This window comes from Mytilus trossulus, chromosome 3 (genome assembly GCF_036588685.1).
Source record: "Mytilus trossulus isolate FHL-02 chromosome 3, PNRI_Mtr1.1.1.hap1, whole genome shotgun sequence".
Classification (NCBI taxonomy): domain Eukaryota; kingdom Metazoa; phylum Mollusca; class Bivalvia; order Mytilida; family Mytilidae; genus Mytilus; species Mytilus trossulus.
In genome coordinates, this window is record NC_086375.1 from 65,814,405 (window position 1) to 65,839,795 (window position 25,391).

At 32.3% G+C, this 25,391-nt stretch overlaps 1 protein-coding gene across 48 annotated transcripts in view; it reads left to right on the forward strand.

The window, feature by feature from the left end:
* Positions 1-23,326, forward strand: part of LOC134712154 (uncharacterized) — a 45,003-nt gene extending 21,677 nt beyond the window's left edge. For 4 of the 48 annotated variants that reach the window (XM_063573357.1, XM_063573364.1, XM_063573396.1 and 1 more), the window contains 4 exons: positions 12,190-12,414; positions 22,177-22,212; positions 22,255-22,527; positions 23,253-23,326. In XM_063573357.1, the coding sequence (XP_063429427.1) occupies positions 12,190-12,414; positions 22,177-22,212; positions 22,255-22,527; positions 23,253-23,263 (545 nt within the window). In that variant the 3' untranslated portion in view covers positions 23,264-23,326. Of the gene's footprint in view, positions 1-12,189; positions 12,502-12,991; positions 13,075-22,176; positions 22,528-23,252 lie in introns of those variants that run through there. The other 44 variants (XM_063573382.1, XM_063573393.1, XM_063573365.1 and 41 more) reach the window with 42 other exon arrangements.
* The last annotated feature ends 2,065 nt before the right edge of the window (positions 23,327-25,391 follow it).

The window sequence follows — 25,391 nt, forward strand, 5'->3', positions numbered from 1 at the left end:
TGTCGGGGTTAAACATGTTCGCTATGACGAATAGTTTAGACCAGCATTTTAAGTGCATAACAAACCATTAATCTTATCTCCCTTCCATAACTGGAGCCACATGTGGCGCAGGATATGATTACCATTCCCGAGCAGCTGAGATCGCCCCTTGCTTTTTGTGGTGTTCGTTGTTGCTAAGACCTTAGTTTTCTATGTTGGTATTTGTGTACTGTTGGTTTTTTTTTGTTAGTCTTGTTATGTTTAGCCATGTCAGTTTATTTTCGACGTACGAGTTTCAATGTCCCTTTGGTATCTTTCGCACCTCTTTTCTACAAGGTATATAACTATTAGTAATATATTCCGTCTGTAGAACCGACGACGTTCTATCTATTTAAAATTATTGAGATTGAGCTATCATCTAGACGTGTATGAAAATCAATTCTGAAAAATAGTTTTTATGAAACTTGAACACAGTCGAATTTTACATATTAAAAAACTATTCGGTTTCAGTGCATATATAATATTAAACCTATGCCTTTAAATTTACAATTAAAAGAAAGAAAAGACACAACTTTGTTCAGCTTAGAGACCTTTAACCTACCTAATTATCCGAAATAAGACTTAATTGACGACCATGTAAACGGAATTAATTATGTATCTACCATGAACACTCGCAAGGATCACTATCGTTAAGGAATTTTCGGACTGATTTATATAATAGGACGGGTGCCACATGTGGAGCAGGATCTGCTTAACCTTCTGGAGCACCGAAGATCACACCTAGTTTTTGGTGGGGTTCTTGTTGTTTATTCTTTAGTTTTCTATTTTGTGTTATGTGGACTATTGTTTGTCTGTTTTTCCTTTTCCTTTTTAGCCATGGCGTTGTCAGTTTATTGTCGATTTATGAGTTTGACTGTCCCTCTGGTATCTTTCGTCCCTCTTTTATATAAACCTTGACTTCTTTGAGAATGGATGCAATTTTTTTTTTATTCTATTTATATAGTTATCAAAGGTACTTATAATTTGATACACAATACGCGCGTTTCGTTTGCATAAGACTCATCAGTGACGCTCAGAGCAAAATTATTGAAATGCCAAACAAGTATTAAGTTGGAGAGCATTGAAGACCAAAAATTTCAAAATGTTGTGCCAAATACGAAATATGTAATCTATGCCTTGGATAAAAAAAATCCTTAAGATTTCGAATAATTCATAATTTTCAAACAGTAAATTTATAAAAACGACCATAAAATTGATATAATACACTTGTTGCAGCTGTGGAATCTATAGTTAAGGTACCAGGCTTATAATTTGATACGTCAGACGCGCGTTTCGTCTGCACAAGACTCATCAGTGACGCTAAGATTGAAATTGTTAAAAAAAAAAAAAAAAACGAGTATAAAGTTGAAGAGCATTGAAGACCAAAAAATTCAATAAGTTGTGCCAACTACGGCTTAGGTAATCTATGCTTGGGATAAGAAAATCCTGATTATTTCGAATGTTTCACAATTTTCAAACACACGGGTAGCAAGGTCGTCAGATCGAGGAGCGTTTAGTACAGTGATTTTGTCATAATTTGGTTAAGTTAGTCATGGATAAGTTATGTAACTTTCTAAAACGAATGCCTCAGTTCTTCTCAAATGAGCAAATAAAAAGCAAATTAAATGTTTGAATCTATATTGTAAGTCAAACTATCTAAATTGAAATTGTTGTTTCAAAGAAATTAACTCAGGATAACCAAGATATCCAAATTGGTATGGTTTGGTTAAGCGATTGACATGGTTAAGTTAAGAGTCTAGAAATTCGTCATGGTTTTGGTTTCATTTGTCATGATATAGATCAAAATATATACATCTTTGTGACACCTTAATATTGATAGTTTGCTTGAATGCGATTGTGAAAAGTTAAAGTAACACGATTACCTAATTGACTAAAGAGGGAAAAAAGTCTTTTGACCAAATTTGCTCGGCGTAAACGGCAAAAAGGCCGGATAAATCGTACATTTATAGATCGTTTTACCTCGCGTAACCCATTACAGGGTCAATGGAAATATTCGGCGTTCATATTTTCGACCGTCCGTCTGTGTGTTCATATGTCCGGTCTCACGTTTACAATTCTTACCGGCTTTTTTATGAAACTTAATATATCATAATTTTCTTATAAAAGTTTTGTTTAAAATTGCATTGTAAGCACTCTTAAATGTACATTTTTTGCCAGAATTTTATGGAACTTACATTATTTAAGTTCCATAAAATTATGGCAAAATTTACATCATATGTTTATATAAGCAATGTCTTGGACGAATCCAAAAATTAGAGTGAAAAGAGTTGTGTCCCTTAGAAATATAATGATATCGAGAACTGCATTTTAGGAGCTGTCATATGTACAATTCACACCAAATTTTTATGTAAGTTGAATCATAAACCCACCATTTTTTTCTTTTAAAATGTCCTGTACAAACTCAGGAATATGGCCATTGTTATATTATAGTTCGTTTCAGTGTGTGTTACATTTAAATGTTGTGTTTCCGTTGTGTCGTTTATTTTCTCTTATATTTGAGTGTGAATTCACATTACTATAAGACGTGTCACGGTACTTTTCTTCAAATTCATGTATTTGGTTTTGATGTTATTTTGATCGGATTTTGTCTAATGATTAGTTTTTTTGTCCATAGCTTTACGAGTTTCAATCAGCGGTATATTACTTTTGCCTTTATTTGATATCAACTATTGTTTGGACTGATTTGAAAATAAGTACCGAAAGATTATTATTTTACTATCTAAAGCTTCGGTCACACCTTACCGGATAGCTCTTACGGACGCCGAATGGATGAAAAAAAAGTTTTCCGTTGACAAAATTTTGTATCCGTTGGTATACTGACCAAATAAAACGGACGGACAATTAATGCCTAACGGACACTTACATGATATTCAATGTACGAGAAACGGAAACGTACTGGACAGAACGGACGTCAAATGTACATCCAACGGACGAGTACCGCATAAAACCGACCCTAACGGATACGTACCGGATAAAAAGGATGAACAAGATAAGCGCAAAATCAAACTGAGCGATGATTATAATACATATCTTTTATGACTTGGCAATGAAGTTGCCAACTTAATTTGTCTTATCATTCTATATATCCTTTCGAAAACTAGTATGTTTAAATTTAAAACACTCAAGTTTAGTCGGACCTGAATAAGAGATGCTCGATAGTGAAGACATGCTTTAATTACTTGGTAAAAAGTGTTTGTTCTAGGGTGGATAGTGGTCTCATTGGAAATGATACTGTATTTACTTATTGTATGTTACTGTGTGTTTTCTTAGGTCATAGTGCATTCCGAATACACTAACTTAAAAAAAATTGCTATTGTTGAAATTCTTTAATATATTGCTATAGTCGTCTCTTTATATGTGCTTGTTCTATAATTATGATAATTATGATGATAATATCTTAGTATACTGTAGATGACTTATTTTTTGAGAGTTGAATTTTTGCGAGTAAAAGATCATTTTTGAGGTGGCTCGCGGGTCTAAATCAAAATTTATTTTAATATAGGATTTCGCTATATTTTTCCACAAATGAACTTTTTCTTATACTTTATAGAAAAATAAAATAAAATTAAGATCGGATCATCGTTCATTTACACTCACAATCTGTTCGAAAAAAGCATACATTTTTGTGAATTTACTTTTTTTCTGTTGAACTAATAGGAGAAAAAAAAGTAATATCGAAATAAAAAAAGAACTAAATTACAGAAATCGCTCAAATTTTATAAAAGTTTAGTTTAAGTACAGCTTTTTTGAAAATAATAATAAAAAAATATCGGTGGCCGACGAGTTATAAAAGATGTTTCACTTTTAATTCGGAATAATGTAATTTTTCAATGATAATCATATATACTTTTAAAGTCATATGGGGCCATCACAAATTGATTTTTTAATGCTTTTTGTACCATATGATAGAGTAACAACTAATAAAGGTTATAAATAAAAAAATTAACGAAAAATAACTGTTTAATTATTTTTTCCGAAATTTCTATACCCTCTAGCCTCATTTATATGTAAAACTCAAATCAACTCGTCTGGAAACAAAACAATAACATGAAAAAATAGCGACACTACATTGACTCAAAATAGGATAGAATGGGTTAAACTTGAAAATAATTATCAGCGAGAATAATGTTAAAACAGTATTTTAATAGTTGTACATAATGTCTGCTTATTTTAATCGTAACACTTCCATCATTCACGACAGGAATCTCATAACTGAACCATGTCGAACATTAACTTAACCATGATCCTAGTGAACCAAACCATGACACCAAGTTTTCTATAATTTTAAATTTTGTGAATATGTAGTCTTTTTTTAGGAATAATTGACGGCAAATTGATACCATAATGAAACATGGGATCTAACAGACAGTCAAAAATAATTGTACTTTATGCATTAGAAACTTATAAATTTTGACATACGCAAGCTTTATTCTGTGTCAAATTATAACCATATAATAAAAAAGTTAATGTACTAACAGATTAACAATAACTAACGTGCTGACTACTGGGCTAGTGATACCCTCGGGGACTAAACTTATCACTAGCTAAAATATTCATAATTTTATATCAACATTTTCTTTTTAAACGATGACTAGATATGAAAGATTTGATAATAAAAATATATGGTAGCCGTAACCAAATAAGTGAATTATAGTTGTACAACGCAGCTCTTATTATATTCCCTCTGTATTAGTCTGTTATCTTTGGTTGATGTTTGATTATTTTAATTTCTGTAGACATATAGGAACAATAATTGTTTAAGATATCAAAAGGACTTTTTGCTTGTTTCTGAATCTATTTTGTAAATGTGATGTATATGGTATTTCATGTAAATCATAACAAAATATTGTTAACACTAATATGTGTTTATCTAACCCTATAATGTTTGTTTGACTGTATATCGTTATGTTGATGTCTCATCGGTTTTAACCAAACTTCGTCTTTTAATAATGTTTTGAACGTCTCTAATGCATCGATACATCTCAATCAGCCAAAAATTGTACAAATAGCAAGAACATAAATATCTTTTGATAACTCCCTGCTACCCCGCTTCAATCTTGATCAAGCAGTAATATGGATATTTCTTATTGCGTCACAATCCATTTTAGAGTCCTCTTCGCGATTTGCATTAAACAATGTCTATATTTTTACAAGACACAATCATATGCATTTTAATCGGCTAATTAAAAGCTACAAGTTCTGGGTATTAATTGGTGAAAATATGAAATGTATTTGTACTCGGCTAGCCTCGTTTTCCGTCTTGTTCTGAAGCTCATAGAAATTAATTTAATATTTTCCGACAATGCACATTTTTATAAAACATAAAAATATTTAAATGAAGAATTCTCGATTGTTTGATCGCAGTATTACGAGTGTTGAACAACGTGTATTTACCTTGTTTAACAGGAAGGATACCACATATGGAGCAGGATTCAACTACCCTTACTGACCCACGATCAGGTTTTACTTCTTTATATTAGTTGTTATGTTCTGCTACTGTTTACAAATATAGATTTTATATTTCCCGACATGGACTCCATATGAGAGACGAAGGATACTTAATGGACATTTAAACTTATAAGTCAAAAATTAAGACAACGACATGGCAAAAAAACCGAAAAAGATCAAAAGACAACATAGAAAACTGAAGGCTGGACTTCCTGAAATTCACTAGAAACCGGTGGTGATCTCAGGTGCTCCACAAAGGTAAATTATGTTGAGTTTGCTTCGAATATTTCCATATATGTTACAAAAGGGTAGCTTTGGTTTGTTGCAATACAGGACTTCGAAAAATTTAATGAATAAACTCTCACACCATTATCAGAATGAGTGAATTGATTAACCAGATATACAGTAGTTGTATTGGTTTGACTGTAAAAACTATCTAGGATGAAACCATTTGTATATGTTAACACATCTCTTTTCCAAAAGAATTTGTATTGGTTTGACTGTAAAAACTATCTAGGATGAAACCATTTGTATATGTTAAACCATCTCCTTTCCTAAAGAATTTGTATTGGTTTGACTGTAAAAACTATCTAGGATGAAACCATTTGTATATGTTAAACCATCTCCTTTCCTAAAGAATTTGTATTGGTTTGCTGTAGAGCATATCTAAAATTAAGAGTGCATTGCGGGTATTAACTTGGTTGAGATGAGTTTCATTGGTTTGTTGTAATGTCCAAATGGTATTGTTCACTGCATTGCATATTTAAAACCAGAAGTAATAAGAGGGTAAGATAGATAATGAAATCGCCTGTAAACAAAACAAATGTTGCCAAATTTTCTGAAAGTATATGTATGCTCAGATTGGTTTATCTTCTACCAAAAGTAAATAGTAATCAAAAGTACCAGGATTATAATTTAATACGCCAGACGCACGTTTCGTCTACATAAGACTCATCAGTGACGCACAGATAAAAAAAGTTAAGTAACAGCCAAAATATGGTAGGTCTCTCCGTTCACATACGAAAAAGGATTGAAACCTTTTACCTTGAGTTTGAAAGTTGTAGGGAATCAACCCTGCATTTCATTGCACAAACAAGTTCGGAATCATAAAGATTTTCGAATTTCCATTTAGTTTGGAAAACAGTGAAAAAAGGAGTTACAATTTGATTGGTTATCTTCCGGTGATTTTTATAATCTTATATTATGCATGTATTGAAAAGTTATGAGACAGTTTGACTGTAGTACCGATCAGGATAAAACTTGACTCATGCGAAGTATTTCTGAATTTGAAACCAAGATAAATTCTGCTCACTTTGATTAAAAAAGAAATTTAAAAACGTTTTCAGAAGAATACTGATTAGTTCAGAACAGTTTAATATAAGGTCATTTTTTAAATAATGCTGTATGTAGGTCAATAGTTTATTAATTGCGTAACCACACTGATTGCAAATTATTTTGAAACATCAAAAGTATCTTTACTGATATCTTACTTGAAATAACCAATATAGTTTTCCTTTCGTTTTTTTGTTGTCAGAAAATTGCAAAAGAAGCTTATAAGTCGTGCTATGTAATGATAGACACATTCTAGTTTAAGTATATAATACACACATAATCTTAACTCACAAAACAATACCAAGAAATCTACCAATTTCAACAACTAAGCTTTCGAGCACACTGTTTAACTCTTTGTAACCTTCAATTTATGTTTCAATATGATGGAACATATTTAAAAGCCCAGAAGAATATTTGTATTCATAAAGCACATTGGATATCGGTACTTGAGACAGATCTGTTACACAATGACAAACTTTAGTGTTTCGCAATAGCATTGGGGCTAACTTAAAATACAAACATACACTATACACAAATTAGTAAAAACATTTATTTTAAATGATAATCTAGGGCACAAATCATGTGTGTTAGCCGGTTATAAGGTTATACAAGATTTTGATAAGCATTGTTGGTGTCCTTACACTATTTGTATTCAATGATTATATCCTAATAAGTACATTTCAAAATAGCGTTAGTGACTTCGAAAGAGAGGCACACAAGAAACGAAAGGCACATAAAAAGTAAAATAAATTGACTATATCAGCTGATTAACTAAGTAATTTTAGTTTTTAAGTAAGTGCTCAAAGATGATTGATACGATATCATTTCATATTTGTTTTCTTGTATCTGTGTGTTTGTCGTCCGTCGTGCCTGAATTTCTTTAAATGTAAGCTTTTCATTGCTCAGGCTATAAGTTACATTGTTTGGACATTAGTTTAACTATGCACCGTTTCTGGACAATTAACATTTGATTTTAGAACGTTTCACTATATAGTCTATGTTAACAAGCATACCACTGCCACTGCCCAGCTTAAAGCATCTTCCGAACATTTGAAAGTCCCTACCATGTACTGGTTACCGAAATTACACAAAAAACCATTTAAATTCCGTTTCATCTCCGCTTCGAGTAAGTGTTCTACTACTAATCTATCAGTGCTTCTAACCACCTCCCTTACTACTATCAAAGAACTGGTTATTAACTTTTGTAATAAAGCTTATGAAAATAATGGTATTAATTATTTTTGGAGTGTTAAAAATTCTTTAGAGGTTTTAGATAAAATACATGCTTTCAATGGTCCTTACAATTCTGTTGACAGTTATGATTTTTCTACTCTGTACACTACACTTCCACACAATCTTATAAAGAAAAAGTTTTTGTATTTGATAAAATGGTCTTTCGAAAAATCTCATTGTAATTTTATTTGCTGTAACTCGTTTAAGGCCTTTTTCTGTAACGAAAAAGGAAAGTATGCTAGATACACTTACTGGAAATGTGAGGATATGATTGAAGCTTTAAACTTTCTGCTTGATAACATTTATGTACGTTTCGGCGATAAAGTGTATCGTCAGGTAGTAGGTATTCCTATGGGCACCAACTGTGCCCCTTTAATAGCAGATTTATTTCTATATTGCTATGAATCTCAGTTTATGACCAAACTCAGTAAAGACCCATCATTGTTACATTTGGTTGATACATTCAAAAATACCTACCGTTATCTGGATGATATTTTTTCGTTGAATAATCCAGAGTTCTCTAAATATACTTCAGAAATTTACCCAAACGAACTTACTTTAACTAAATCTAACATAAACAGCAGCAGTTGTCCTTTTCTAGATTTAGACATTTCAATTTCAAACGGGAAACTTCACACTAAAATTTACGACAAAAGAGACGATTTTTCATTTCCTATTGTTAATTTTCCTTTTTTAGACGGCGATGTGCCTTTGGCTCCATCATACGGTGTTTATATATCGCAACTTGTTCGGTTTGCCCGTGTGTGTTCTGATGTCATAGATTTTAACGAACGTAATCAATGCATCACTGGTAAATTGTTGTGTCAGGGATTTCGATACCATAAATTACTTAAAACTTTTACTAAATTCTTTCATAGATACAAAGATTTGATTAGTAAATTTGGCTATACCTGTAGAAAGCTTATTAAAGATGGTATTTCTCATCCTAAATTTTATGGTAATATTGTACTTAAAGCGAGGAAATCACTATGTGATCCTTGTAAACTCATCGAACCTTTAAACAAACTTATAAGTAAGGGTTATCGTACCAATATTGTAATTAGATCTCTGAATATAGTTCACATTGGCACTAATATTGATTTTGTCATTAGCAAATTAAAACATAACTAAATTTCATTACCTTTTGAGGCGAGATGTATAGGGGACACAGCCACGTTAACTTTTATTTCTATAGAAGTCGCTCTTCACTATACTACTACCTGTCGATACATTTATTTTTGGCATTGCACTAGTCATGTCTTCTTTGACTATTAATGACGTTAAAATACTAAATCCCTGTGATGTGTTTTAGTCGATTTTAGTCTCTGATGCATGATTTTTTACTATTAATTGGTTTTGGCTTTTAACTAGCTGTCAGTAACTGCGAGTACTCTCAAATCGTATTTTCTTGTTAATTCGACCTGTTGATACTGTTTATAATGCTTTTTTGTCATTTTTTATTTATATGGATCTTGGCTGTATACCAGCTTTGATTATTTGTAATATCTTCAATTTTTCACTTATTCTTACAACATTTGTATAAACTTCAAGATTATAAAAAACCGGTTTTTTTCTAAAGTGAACATTGATTGGTTAAATATTTCTCAGTGTGTTTGAATTTGTTTGATAGCCTTTTGGTCATGACTGTTTGTCTCTAATATTTAATTAACTGTGCATTTGTACTCAGATATCGCAGATCAAATTTATTCGTTCTTTGTGTAATCATACGTTTTTTGATTGAGTTAAGTCTGCTAATTGATATTTTATCGTATGTTTTTATATGTTGTGATGTTATGCTATTGTTTCAGAAAAAGGGAGAAGGTTTGGGCCCATTAAAACGTTTAATCCCGCTGCAAATGTTTGCACCTGTCCTAAGTCAGGAATCTGATGTACAGTAGTTGTCGTTTGTTTATGTAATATATACGTGTTTCTCGTTTCTCGTTTTGTTTATATAGATTAGACCGTTGGTTTTCCCGTTTGAATGGTTTTACACTAGTAATTTTGGGGCCCTTTATAGCTTGTTGTTCGGTGTGAGCCAAGGCTCCGTGTTGAAGGCCGTACTTTAACCTATAATGGTTTAATTTTTAAATTGTTATTTGGATGGAGAGTTGTCTCATTGGCACTCACACCACATCTTCCTATATCTATGAATAATATTTAAAAACTGAAATAAATTTTCATTCCCACTTCTCCTTTTTTTTCTTTCGTATATATTATTATATTTTTTATTCGCATGATTTTGATATTGAATATAAAGTGTTTTTAACATGCCGTCACCAGTCAGGAACAATGTTAGTAGTTGCTTTTAAGTAATATCTTATAGTTTGTTTTACCCTTCAGAATATGCAATTGAAGATAGATCTTGAGCAATTCTTTTATCTTTTATCTATATTTTGTTTAGACCCAGACGGTTCATAATTTAAATATCGTTTGCTATACCCATGTTTCTTTATCCGACGACAATATTTTAAATCCTTTTAGTGTCTGTCTTTTAGTATTGTTCGGTTGCTACTTAGTGAACATCAACACATTTATTTATTCATATAGATATAGAAAGATGTGGTGTGAGTGCCAATGAGACAACATTCCATCCAAATAACAATGTATAAAAGTATTATATATTGGTAAATACAACCAACATGATGAATAGCAACGTATTTTCAATATATAAAATATAGATTGTGGCGGAAAAAAAGTAACGTTAAAAATTCAATTCGTAATTTTATTAATTTAAAAAAAACCCTCAAAAATGTAAAAAGCAAACAGATATTCGGACTTTATTCAGATTTTCTGAATTAAATGCATTTGTCGTGCACAATAATCATGATTATCATTGGATTATTTAACATGTTTTCCATTCTATCATACTTAAGAACACTATATGAGTTCATACTTGATTGCCTATTGTTTCTCTTGTCGTATAGTACATGTATATATGAATTAAAAAAAACACACGAATAACAAAACTACCCTCCGATCGTTGCGACAGTTATATGCATGTATCAATATTACATAATTGACAACCTTTGTTGTTTACCTTGATGGCTACATGAAATATAGTTACATGCACCAATGGGTGTAGAAAATAATGGGTATATAACCCAGGCGAAAACCTTTATTGGGCAGTACATCTCAACACTCCACCAAAGTAAGTTCATTGTAATATTAAGGTTTGCGTTTCAAAGATTGTTTTTCTTCGAATTTTATGTTATTTTTAAGTTGTCCATACAAATGGTCATCTTATATAAATAATACGAATAAAACAGTGATTTATATTGGTTTTCCTTCCAACTTTACAAAAAAAGTATCAAAATTGTGCCATATCTGAACGTAAAATACTTGTTTCTACTTAATTTATTGTTCCTATAAAGTTGAATATTCGTTTAATACAATAAATCATAATTCTAAAATTGAAATTAAAAATGCGACTTTAGGCATAAACAATACATATTCAATTTCAAAGATAGTGTATAATTCTTTACATATCTTACGGTAGTATTTGGTTATTGGTTTTCATTGGTCAGTATTTTCATATCTACCTCCGCTGACTTTTTTTCTTTTATCAAACAATACATATAAACTGCTCATACGATAGATAGTTTTGGTAAACTTAAAATTTGCAAAATTAGTTTTACTAAGAGGTTTTTTATCAATTATTTCTGTTATTATTATTGAATCCCCTTTTTGAAAATTAAATGGGGGAAAAACCTGAATATTGAATAAAATTTGATAAATAATGATAAAATACAAACAGTAATACAAAAAAATAATATAATAATAATTTAGATATAATAAAAGACATCCACAGCCCCTTTTCAATATAATTTCAATCATCGGAACGAGCAGAACATATACTTATAAGTAAAATTCTTCTCTATGTATTGTTTCAGAAAAAAACATCCCCTATTCAATTCAATTTCAAGCATTGGAACAAATAGAACACATAATAACATTTGTTTATTTATATTTTTAGAACACTCGCCATGCTTAGATTCGTCGCTCTTGCTCTCTGTGCCTCAATGGCTTTCGGTTTCGGATATGGAGGTGGATATGGCGGTGGATTTGACGGTGGATATGGTGGTGGCTTCGGTGGCGGTTATGGCGGCGGTATCCAAATCGGTGGATACGGAATCGGAGGTGGACAAGGATTCGGAAAAGGATACGGTGGACAAGGATTCGGTATCGGAGGTGGATACGGTATCGGAGGCGGACAAGGATTCGGAAAAGGATACGGTGGACAAGGATACGGTATTGGAGGTGGATACGGTATCGGAGGTGGACAAGGATTTGGAAAAGGATTCGGAGGACAAGGATACGGTATTGGAGGTGGATACGGAATCGGAGGTGGATACGGTATCGGAGGTGGATATGGACAGGGTATTGGAGGTGGATACGGTAAAGGATTCGGTGGTATCAGCGGTGGTATCAGCATTGGAAAAGGAAAATATGGTTAGTATGTGAAACATAGATATAAGGATATGTGATATGAGTGCTAATGACACAACTTCCCATCCAAGCAACAATTTGTAAAAGTAAAACATTATAGATCAAAGTATGGTCTCCAACACGCAAGTCTAGGCTCACACCAAACAGCAAATTAAAAGTCCCCCAAAATCACTAGTGTAAAACCATGTACAATTATTTCATTAATTTGGTTTTATGTATATACTCGAGACCTAAACTCGTGGAAATTTAGTTTTATTAACTTAATAGAGACAAAGTAGTAATGGGATAAGTATGTTTTGCGTTTGGGTCTGAAAAAATTAAATTTGAATTTAAAAAGATTTTTCAATTATAAAATGATTTTCAAGGCACATTGTTAGATTTATCTTTATCATGACATTTAAAAAAAAATCTAAATGTATACTATAAAACAAGAACCGACATAACCTTCACATGCATTTTACTGTACATAAATTTTCTATTATTTCTATTTCAGCTCAATATTGAGGAATCCAGTATTCAGAACCAATCCAAAGTGCGAATGATAGTAAACATCAAAAATAAATCATCCGAAACCTATATGCTTTATTGTCTTTTTCAAACAAAAGGTTACTGCACCTATATGTTTTTGATACATATAATTGTTTCCAATGTAACTGTATTTCAACGAGTCGTCAATCATTTTTTACTGTTGGAAATAACCAAATTAAAGTTGTCTATGATAATCTTATGAAGTACAGCAAAAAGTAAAATAGGTACCAACATAGACCGAAACAAATTTTACAAAATACACTTACTGACTACATGGTTAAACAATATTTTATAGATGCCATCATTTGAATTCCACACTCGCGCACAAGAAAATAAAACAACTGCATATATATTATTGAAATAGACTACTTATTAAAAAAAGCGTATGATGTTTTATATTAGATGTTTATTTCATATATCAGATCTCTTTTTTTCATTATAGTTTTATATTTCGAAAACTACCACAGTAAATTACGTTGATGAGATACTTGACTCCTTCAAATGTATGTCCAAAATGTATAGTAAATATAACCGTATCTGTTGAACATTCGATGAAAGGAAAATGTGATTTTACACAAATATAAAAAGATGTGGTATGATTGCCAATGAGACAACTATCTACATGAGACAAAATGGCTCTAAAACTAACAGCTATAGGTCACCGTAAGACTTTTAACAAAAAGGAACACTCATACTGGCGCATAGTCAGCAATGAAAGACCGCAAAGTTACAAATGTAAAATAACTCAAATTAGAAATCTAATGGCATAATAAATGTACAAAAAAGAACGAAAAACAAATATGTAACACAGTAACAAATTACAACAACTAAATTACAGTCTCCTGACTTGGTACAGGATCATAAATACAGAATATGGTTGGGTTAAACATTTTAGCAGGATCCCAATTCGGCTTAATCTGGGACAGTTGTGTGATACTACAACATAAGAACAAACTATAATAATAAGTTGAAAAAGACTTAGATATAGGAAGATGTGGTGTGAGTGCCAATGAGACAACTCTCCATCCAAACAACAATTCAAAAATTAAACCATTATAGGTTAAAGTACGGCCTTCAACACGGAGCCTTGGCTCACACCGAACAGTGCGTTCATTTGTGGTGAAGTCGGATTATTTAAATTTTAGTGAACATATAAGAACGATACGGTTGGTCTTGCTTTTGTCCTGTTTCTAAAACTCAAACAAATTAGAGATTTCCAGACAGAGAAGATACATGTTATATTTATGAAATCATCGACATACACAAATGGAGAATTATAATCGGTTGTGACATCACCGAATTATAACTATTGGCTTTAAACGTGTAATTACTATGTTTAACACAACTGATATCACATATGGAGCAGGATTCTATTGTCCAAAACCTATAAATATCATTCCCGGTTTTTTCTCAGTTATTATATTTCGTTGTAGACTTTTGAATACACTTGTTTGTCTTTTAGTCATGTATCGTGTTTTACCAAAGTTTTGATGTTTTTTCTGTAAAATATTAACTTAGATTGGTCCTTTGTTATCTTGGCACTTACAGATTTTATAATTATTGAAAAACTAATCGAAGATTTTAAATATAGAAAATATTCAACCCGTGAACAACAAAAAATCAACAATTCACGAATGCGCTACACTAACTATCAGTGTTTCGGTTACGAGATGAATATTTTTCGATATATGTGAACTCTTCGATTAGTTATTCTTTAATCACATTGCGCAACATGTTAAAATTATGAATAACGTATAAGATACAAGGAGCTATATTTTTCAAGTTTCCAATTCATTTTGATGCAACGTCATCGCCAATATATTGACACCACACCCGTTGTTGTATGTCTTCAGCAGAGTGAAATTTTTACTTCCGGGAAAATTTCGGTATTTCATTGCATACATCATCATAAATCCCGATATTGTTTTACATTATGTATATTTGACACAAGTTGTTCCATACCTTTGTTCATTGAAGCAGCTTTAGTTAGCTGCAATACAATAATTTAATTCGAAGTTCTTTTTGAGTAAACCATCATACTTTTATCGGAAAGAATTAATTTGGTTTGGTGCAATAAATATTTAGTATAAAATGTGCACTTTGCGAGATTTTACCCCAATACCCTTATATTAAAAGAGGTAGTATTAGTTTTCTTGCAATGAATTTCTAGGATGAAAACATATATATATACATTTTGAATATAAGAGTTAACCCCATCACCTTTGCTATATATAAGTTGTATAAATGCTGCAGAACATATCTAAGATTAAGAGTGCTATGCGGGTAACCCCCATTCCTTGTTTGAATTGATTGATTGTTTATCTTTATCTCCTCCATACATATGAAGATTAAATACAATATTTATATTATACGAACAGTATAAAGAAAACAAATATATGTTATAGTTATTGACCAAGCAAGTCGGTATATTGGATTTAATCTGTACAGCTTGTGTGACCCTGATTAACCCGAACAACATAGGAGTTCGTGTTAGGAGATCACACAAGCGTGCAGATTAAATCCAATATACAGATTTGATTGGCCAATAACTGTTTTAACACATGTCGCCATCAATTTACGTGAACGTTTTAGCAATATGAAAACGATGTTCTGCAATCCACGGCTCCTGAATAAAGTTTCTTGTACAGTAAAGAAAGGGGAAATGGGCCTTTAAGTAGTAAGACGTTGGTTAGTTGTTTTTTTGTTTTTTTTTATATATATTTAGGCTTCTTCCTCAAGTTTTACATCATTTGAGATTTAATTGTATTTTGTTTTTTATCGATTCTGTTGTCAGTGGTTGTAGTAGTTTATGAGTCAGTGGTTGTAGTTTATGTTAAATTTATTCGCATTTTTTTCTGGCAATCAGTGGCGATTAATACTTTGACATATTGTACTTTCAAATCGGTGTTATGGAGTAAAGATAAATTGGGTTGTTTTTTCTTAATGATATGCTTAGCGAAATTCGAAACGCGGAAGATTTTAGTACATAAATTTAAAATGTTAAATATTACAGAAACAACGATCAGCTATCCAACCTTTAACCCCCTCCTCCGACCCCAAATTTAAGTTCGATTCCCTTTATAGGAATTAAAATGCCAAAAATCGTAATGACATTTATTGAGTCTAAAACTGTTTAAATCAGATTTCATTTATTTGAGTATTCTTAAGTACATGTTTCTTTTTTGGTAGAAACTACAAAAAAAATCGTTATTATCTGTTCTGACTTTGAAACACTGGTTTAAGATTTACACTGTGTACACAAAATAAAATAAATCATTTCATATCCCTGTATATAAAAAAAAAAGAAAGGAGCTTTCTTTTTTATCAGGGGCCTCGTTTGCCATAAAGTCTAAGTAGATCTTCTACAGTAATCACTAAACAGTCAACACTGAGGGTTTGAGGGCAAACTCCGCCCTTGCTGGGGTTTTCAATATTAATTGGTTAGGACTGTCAGTTTAATTATCCTGTTTTCTCCGGGCATTCCTGCTCCCTCTACCAATAAAAACTGGGCGCCACAAAACAGCCGAAATATGGCGCTAAAAAGTGACGTTAAAACATCAACAATCAATCAATCATATTTTTCTTATTTTCAAGTCAGATGGCGGATTCGTTTGGTGTTTTTTTTTCGGGGGGGGGGGGGGGGGGGTCGAATTGGCTGTTCATCCTTGAATGTTTTTAGTCTCGCTTCAATCATTGATATTTTTTAATTTTATAGAATACATGTCACCCAATTTCAGAATCCAGGAAACGCCCCTAATGGTAAAAATAGATTTAAACTACATCTGAGGTAGTTAATACACACCTTATCTGTGCATTATTCAGATTATCATCAGCACACTAAGGACAAAGAGATTTTACCCGTGGCATGTGTTAAATTGGTTTACAACATTATATATTTGTAAAAATTTTGGAGAAGAAAATATGTTTAGTCGAGAACAGAATAATGTCATTCTTCCACCTATGCGGTAATGAGTAAATAGTTTGGTTTTTTTTTTTATCTCGATAACCGCAACGACATAAAAGTATTTGGAAATGGTAACAGTAACTTAACTGATATATACTTGAAATAACCAATATCCTTTCGTTATTTATCGAAAAATTGCATATGAAGCTTGTCAACTTATAAGCTGTAAGCCTTTGCTATGTATTGACAGACAAATTTTTGACTGACAATGTATATTACACACCTAATATAAAGCTTAACTCATTGTAATGAGAACTGTCCATTTAATATATTGAATCACGAAAGAAACATATTTACCTCCCCCCCCCCCCCCCCAAAAAAAAAGGGAGAATTTTGGAAGAACAACGACATAACACTAAAATGTAACACACACAGAAACGAACATTTCAAACAGGAAAAACAACGTTCTAATCTATATAAAAATCGAGAAACGAGAAACACTTACGAGAAACACTTATGAGAAACACTTATGCTTGGTCCGTTTCTGTGTGTGTTACGTTTCGGTGTTATGTCGTTGTTCTCCTCTTATATTTAATGCGTTTCCCTCGGTTTTAGTTTGTTACCCCGATTTTGTTTTTTGTCCATGGATTTATGAGTTTTGAACAGCGGTATACTACTGTTGCCTTTATTTATGAACCACATCAATAAATGACAACCACTGGATAACAGGTTCCTGACTTAGCAGTGTAACGTTACACCATAGAAAGAGACACAATAAAATATCAATTGAAATGACTTAACTCAGTTTAAAAGACACATTCACACACACAAGTACGTAAACATAAACTAAACGAATGAATGTGATCTATAGCACAATGTAAATGCAATATTATTTAAAATATATCAACTGATTATATAACATTAATTTTGCTTTTATATAACCGCTAAAAAATCTTTGATACGACATCGCTTGTTATTGGTTTACTTGTATCTGTTTTTGTTGTCAGCTGTGTCTGAATTATTTTTATAATAAATGTTAATTTCTTATTGTAAGTTTTTTCAATGCTCAGAACATAGGTTACAAGTTATGGACCTTGTTGTTATTATGCACGTTATTGTTTAAATATCGTTAATTTTTCTAGACTGCTTCACTAAATAGTGTAAAAAAGTGGGGTTTTATTTAAACTTGAATCATTTTTCTTTCTTATCTATCTGTTTTTATCTTTCGGGGACAGGAAATTTGCCGACCATAATCACGAACATCATTAGTAGTTGCTTTTAAGTCAGACACCAGGCGATTGAGAGTTTGTTACATGGCTAGCTATTGTTAATGTCTGTATTTTTGTTTTGTTCGGTTATTGCGTCGTGTAAATCAACACATTTTATTTATTTATTTTAAATTGGTTTACAAAAGAAATGATGAATGTTCAAGTATTTTCCATTTACATGTTAAAAAGAAAGATTTTTGGCGGAAGATACCAGGTGAACATTAAAAACTCTCAAGTTGTAGAACAACAGACATTGAAAAATATAATTATAGGGATGTTCTGGTAACTAACAGAAAACCCTGGACGTTTTTGGCACAACTTTTTTTTATCTTTTTGTCCTCGATGCTGTTCAACTTTGTACTTGTTTCGGCTTTCAGACTTTTGTATCTGGTCGTCACTGGTAGGTCGTGTGTGTACAAAATGCACTTCTGGCGTATTAAAATTTTGAACTTGTTGCCTTTTGTTGGCTGTTGTTCGTGTATTTCTTTGTCAATTGTGTTCTCCAATTTATTTATATTGTAGTCCTGTGGTGTTGTGTTGTCATTTTGATGTTATATTTCACATGGCCATAGAAGAGAGTGGTTTAGCATGCCACAAAGCCAAGTTCAACCCACCATTTTTTCCTTTGAAAATGTCCTGTACCAAGTCAGGAAAATGGCCATTGTTGTATAATAGTTCGTTTCTGTGTGTGTTACATTTTAACGTTGCGTCGTTTGTTTTCTCTTAGTTTGTATTGTAAATTCACATTGCGATAAGACGTATCACGGTACTTGTCTATCCCAAATTCATGTATTTGGTTTTGATGTTATATTTGTTATTCTCGTGGGATTTTGCCTGATGCTTGGTCCGTTTCTGTGTGTGTTACATTTTAGTGTTGTGTCGTTTTTCTCTTCTTATATTTAATGCGTTTCCCTAGGTTTTAGTTTGTTACCCCGATTTTGTTGTTTTGTCCATGGATTTATGAGTTTTGGACAGCGGTATACTACTGTTGCCTTTATAGACATGGATTCAAGGTATCAAGTTGTTATCGAAGATCAAATTTAGTTGTTGATTGTGTGTTAATTTACGTTTTTTTATTGAGTTAACTAAAGCCTTCCAATTGGTATTTTATAGTGTTTTCTATGTTGTGATGTTATACTATTGTTTCAGAAAAGGGAGAAGGTTTGGTACCATTAAAACATTGAATCCCGCTGCAAATGTTTGCACCTCTCCTAAGTCCGGAATTTGATGTATACTAGTTGTCTCGTTTGTTTATGTAGTTCATACGTGTTTCTCGTTTTTATATAGATTATACTGTGTAGGTTTACTGTTGAATGGTTTTAATATTACTAATTTGTGGACCCTTTATAGCTTGCTTTTCGGTGTGAGCCAAGGCTCCGTGTTGAAGGCTGTACTTTGACCTATAACTGTTTATTTTTAGAAATTGTTATTTGGATGGAGCGTTGTTAATTTGTCCTTTTAATAATTTGAAGAAAAAAATATTTACCAAATATTTCAATAACCAATATTAGATCTTACAACATAAAAATGGTCTAATTCGAATTTCTTGTCCCTTCGTTGGGTTCATTCAACCTATACCAACATTTTGAAATTTAGTTATAAAATTGTGTGAAAAAATGTTGGCATAGGTTGAATAATTTGTTACAGATTAAGTGTTATAAAAGTTGTTGATATTTGAATCTTAATATAGTGTCGATTTGTGCCTTCATTTTCCTACAAAATAAATGTGACCTATGTGTTCTATAACACGGTATTTTCTTACTTTTCAAATTGGTAAGATTTTATAAACTATATATATGTTGTGTACAACTTGTAATGTTGTAAAAATCATAATTTGTACAGATTATAATTTGTACAAGTTATCAGTGTTTTATGAACTGCTTAATACAATAATTGTTGCAAGCATTCAGTCTTGTTTCGCATATGTCTGTCATATTTTCACAAATGCATGATATGATGATAGGCTTATACTGATCATTGAAACAAAAACATTATAATACCGCAAATAAACTTTTTATGGGTATAAATATGGTATAAGGAGAAAAATAAAATTAGAATTTAAACCATTTAGATATCCTCATTTCCAGTTTGAGGACAAGGAGAATAGCACTTAATGTTAGGTTGAAGTATATAAATTGGAATTTAAAAACCCTGTACGAATTATAATTTATACAAACTTGTATCTTAAAATTGAGAAAGGAAATGGTGAATATGTCAAAGCGACAACCACCCGACCATAGAGCAGACAACAGCCGAAGGCGACCAATGGGTCTTCAATGTATCGAGAATTCCCGCACCCGTAGGTGTCCTTCAGCTGGCCCCTAAAAATATGCATAATAGTACAGTGATAATGGACGTCATACTAAACTCTGAATTATACACAAGAAACTAAAATTTAAAATCATACAAGACTAGCAAAGGCCAGAGGCTCCTGACTTGGGACAGGCGCAAAATTGCGGCGGGAATAAACATGTTTATGACATCTCAACCCTCCCCCTATACCTCTAGCCAATGTAGAAAAGTAAAACAATAACAATACGCACATTAAAATTCAATTTCTTGCACACAACATGTGCATTTATCGAACACAATAACGTTTTCTTTGGATTATTTAACATTTTCCCTATTTTATCATAGTAAAGAACAAACAGGGGTTCAAACTTGATGGTTTATCGTTTCTTATGTCGTTTTGTATATTATGAAATTAATAACATTCGGATGACAAAACAGAGATCATGTGTCCATCCTTCGCTTGTTGCGACAGTTATGCATGTGTAAATATTGCATAACTGACAACCTTGTTGTCCACCTTGATGGCTACATGAAATATGGTTACATAAACCAATGAGTGTAAAAAATAATGGGTATATAACCCTGGCGAAAATCTTTATTGGACAGTACATTTAAACTCTCCACCAAAGTAAGTACACTGTAATAATAAGGTTAACGTGTTTGTTTTTAAAACACATAATTTTTTTTTTACGATTTTTTTGGTTATTCTAAAGTTGTCCATACAAATGGCAATGTAATTATAAATATTATTGATAAAACAGTAATTTATCTTGGTTTTCCTTCAAACATTTTCAGACAAGTATGAAAAACAAAATTGTTCCATATGTGAATTTAAGATATATTTTTTCAATTACTTTATTGATCCTAAAAAATAAAATATTCTGAAATTAAATATAAAAAAACCGCGACTTCAGGCTAAAACGAATGGAAATCAACTGTCATATTCCTGACTTTGAACACACGTACGCAAGAATTATTTTCATTCTGTTTAAGAAAACGTTGTAAAACTGATAACATGCAGACTCCGTATCAATTCTTCGTTAAGCGTGCACTGTGCACTAAGGGAGGACTGTTTTCCAATCAGATAGTCTTGCTGCTGTCTTAAATTATGACCATTTTTGATTGCAATTTACGATGTACAATCAAGGAGGAAAAGAAGATTTTTGGTAAATGTTATCGAGACAGCACGATCAAATGAAGACAAATTCGTGTTAAATATGTCAACTTTTAAATGGCTCCGAAAGTCAGCAACTACATTGTAGAAGATAAAACAATGAGTATATATGTTTAAGTGCCATTTAATAGTCTGTTATTATTGTTCAATTACCTTCGGAAAAATTAAACGAAAAGCTGAATAAGAAATTAAATTAAATACACGATAATGATAAACTATCAAGATTAATAAAAATAGCAAAATTTAATAATTTTGATATAGCTTAAGACATCGACACCCCTTTTCAATAAAACTTCAAGCATTGGACAAACAGAACACATTATAACAGTTGTTTATTTATATTTTCAGAATACTCATCATGCTTAGATTCGTCGCTCTTGCTCTCTGTGCCTCAATGGCTTTCGGTTTCGGATATGGAGGTGGATATGGCGGTGGATTTGACGGTGGATATGGTGGTGGATTCGGTGGTGGATATGGCGGCGGTATCCAAATCGGTGGATACGGTATCGGAGGTGGACAAGGATTCGGAAAAGGATACGGTATCGGAGGTGGATACGGTATCGGAGGTGGTCAAGGATACGGTATCGGAGGTGGTCAAGGATACGGTATCGGAGGTGGTCAAGGATGGGGTAAAGGATACGGTGGACAAGGATACGGTATCGGAGGTGGTCAAGGATTCGGAAAAGGATACGGTGGGCAAGGATACGGTATCGGAGGTGGACAAGGATACGGTATCGGAGGTGGACTAGGACACGGTATCGGAGGTGGATACGGACACGGTATCGGAGGTGGATACGGACACGGTATCGGAGGTGGATTCGGTGGTATCAGCGGTGGTATCAGCATTGGAAAAGGAAAATATGGTTAGTATGCGTTGCTTTTACACGTATATCAATAACCAATTGATTTCCATTAACTTGTTAGAGATTTTTTCAGCTTTATGATTAGAATATTATTTATACGGGTCAGTAAAAAAAATAGAATTTAAATAAAATCATATTCAAAACAGTGTGGTCCTGGCCATTGATTGACGATCTAAATTATCCCATTGACTGGGACAGATTAGGTGAACGGTTGTCTGTAACGACCATTGCTGACTTCTTACTTATTATAGACTTTAAACTGTGGGGTCACCAAAGGTTCTTAACGCCTCTAATAATAAAAGAATTCGAAAAATTATTCAGGAATAACCTTTATGTTTTGATTTATATTATTGATATAAATCAACACATTGTATTATTCCGGATTCGTTTTTCGAATTTCTTTATTTAGGTGTTGAGAACCTTTGGTGACCCCACAGATTCAGTGTCTTTAACAAGTACATAGTGAGCAGTGGTTGTTACCGACAAACGTTCACCTAATCTGTCCCAATCAATGGGATAATTTAGGTCGTCAATCAATGACCAGGACCACACTGTTTTGAATATGATTCTATAAAACAAACACTTAAAGCACATTGTTTTGGTTAACTTTAAGCAGGTTCATTTGGAAAGCAAATTATAATTGAATGTTGGAAAAACCCGAGGAACAATTTAATTTTATGTGTTTATACTGTATATATCTTAATGCATATTATTTTATTTTTCAGCTCAGTATTGAGGAACCCAGTTTTCAGAACCAACCAAAGTGCCAATAAATATAAATAAATCATCCTATACTTAATCAGTTTTCTAGTCTTTTTCAAACAAAAGGTAACTGCAGTCACAATTTTGTAGTAACATATGAGTTTTTTTCAATTGATATCGACTTATAATTTTTGCCTGTTTTGGATATGCTAACCTTTGCCCACCTGAGAATCTCCCTGTATTTTGTGGGGTTCGTGTTGCTAAGATCTACTTTATGATTTTGTCATGGTTTAGTGCGGAGCCCCACTAAGTACATGCAAAGAAGAAAAAAATATGTTGTGCGCACAAAATAATGTCCATAGCCTCCGTAGTTTAGTCGGTTTCCCTTCCAAATATTTTATAGATTTGTGATTTCCAATATCAACTCCAAATAATGTTTTAATACGCGTTGTCCTATATCTTTGACTAAAGCAGTAAATAAGCAACAATGAGGTGATGCAATTCATAGCTTAGATGCAATGTATTTTACATGTTAACCCTTATCGGGGGGGGGGGGGGGGAGGGTCTCTAGTATATTACGCTGTAAGCTTTAGCTATGTCAGACTCTTTTCATTATTACACAAAAGTTTTTCGCATATTACAATTCAACCCCTTCTCTATGTATTTGCCTGTCCCTAGTCAGGAGCCTGTAATTCAGTTGTTGTCGTATGTTGATTTGTTACATATTTGATTTTTATTATTTATTTTGGACATAAATTAGGCCGTTAGTTTTTTCATTTTATAATTGTTTTAAATTTGTCATTTTGTGGCCCGTTATAGTTGATTATTCGTTATGGGCTTTGCTCATTGTTGAAGGCCATAAGGTGACTTATGATTGTTAATGTATGTGTCATTTGGTCTCATGTAGAGAATTGTCTCATTGCCAACAATATCACATCTTTTTTTTATATTTCGAGCACACCAGTCAACTCATTGTCCTGGAACTTTATGTTTATAATTGATAGGGCTATATTTTACCGACAGCAACAATTTTTTTTTGTGATCATTAAAGCGCACGGGATATAGGTACTGCAGATTAAAAACATAACACTGCTGAAAAGAAAAACCACCAAAATAGCGAACACCGAGGAAAATTCAAATCGGAAAGTCTTTAACTAATCAAATGGCAAAATCAAAAGCTCAAACCTATATCAAACGAATTGATAACAACTGACATATTCCTGACTAGGTACATGCATTTTTTTATGTAAAGAAATGGTGGATTAAACCTTGTTCTGTAGATTGCTAAACCTCTCACTTGTACGACAGTCGCATGAAATTCCATTATATGGACAACGATGTGTGAACAAACCAAACATAATACTGTGGATTCATTTATTTTCGTGGGTACCAATTTTCGTGGTTTGAAGAAAACTTGCATATTCGTGGATATTTAATTTCGTGGTTTTGACAAAGTATGCATATATTTCTTAAGAAAATTGCCAATTCGTTTAATATTTGAATTCGTGGTTTCCCGGTACCCACAAAATCCACGAAAATTGGTATCCAACGAATAATTATGAATCTACAGTAGGTAAAAATTTCAAAAATTGAAGGAACAGCAGTTATAATCTTCATCACTATAAAATAAATCAAATGTGTAGCAAAGAAACCCAAAAATGAATACAGACATAGCATATTAGTAAAGATGAAAGACATGAATACAAGAATTTACCATAGCACAATGATACTATGACGGGATGAATAAGCACTGAGCCACGTCATATGTAACATCGAAACATAAAAAGGCATATAGACAAAGAACATGAGCAAAAAATCAATACGAAGAATTAAAAAAATCACTATAGCACAATAGCCCAAACGACGGGGTATATACGTATGTAGAGCCACGTCAAATGTATATTACCAAAAGTAGACTAAATAGTACAAGTAATATTCATAAAGACAAATAAAAGAATAATATAAACACGTTATGAAGGTGGTATGGGAGTCTAAAATAAAAATGATAGAATTTGTTCATACTTTGTCAAAATGTAGTTTCTATTGATACATGTTCAAAAATATTATAAAAATGATAGGTCACCGCGCATTTTCTCAAGCTATAGGTTGTGACAAAATGACAAATTTTGTATGGATTATACAGAAAAAAACAGCATTTTGTG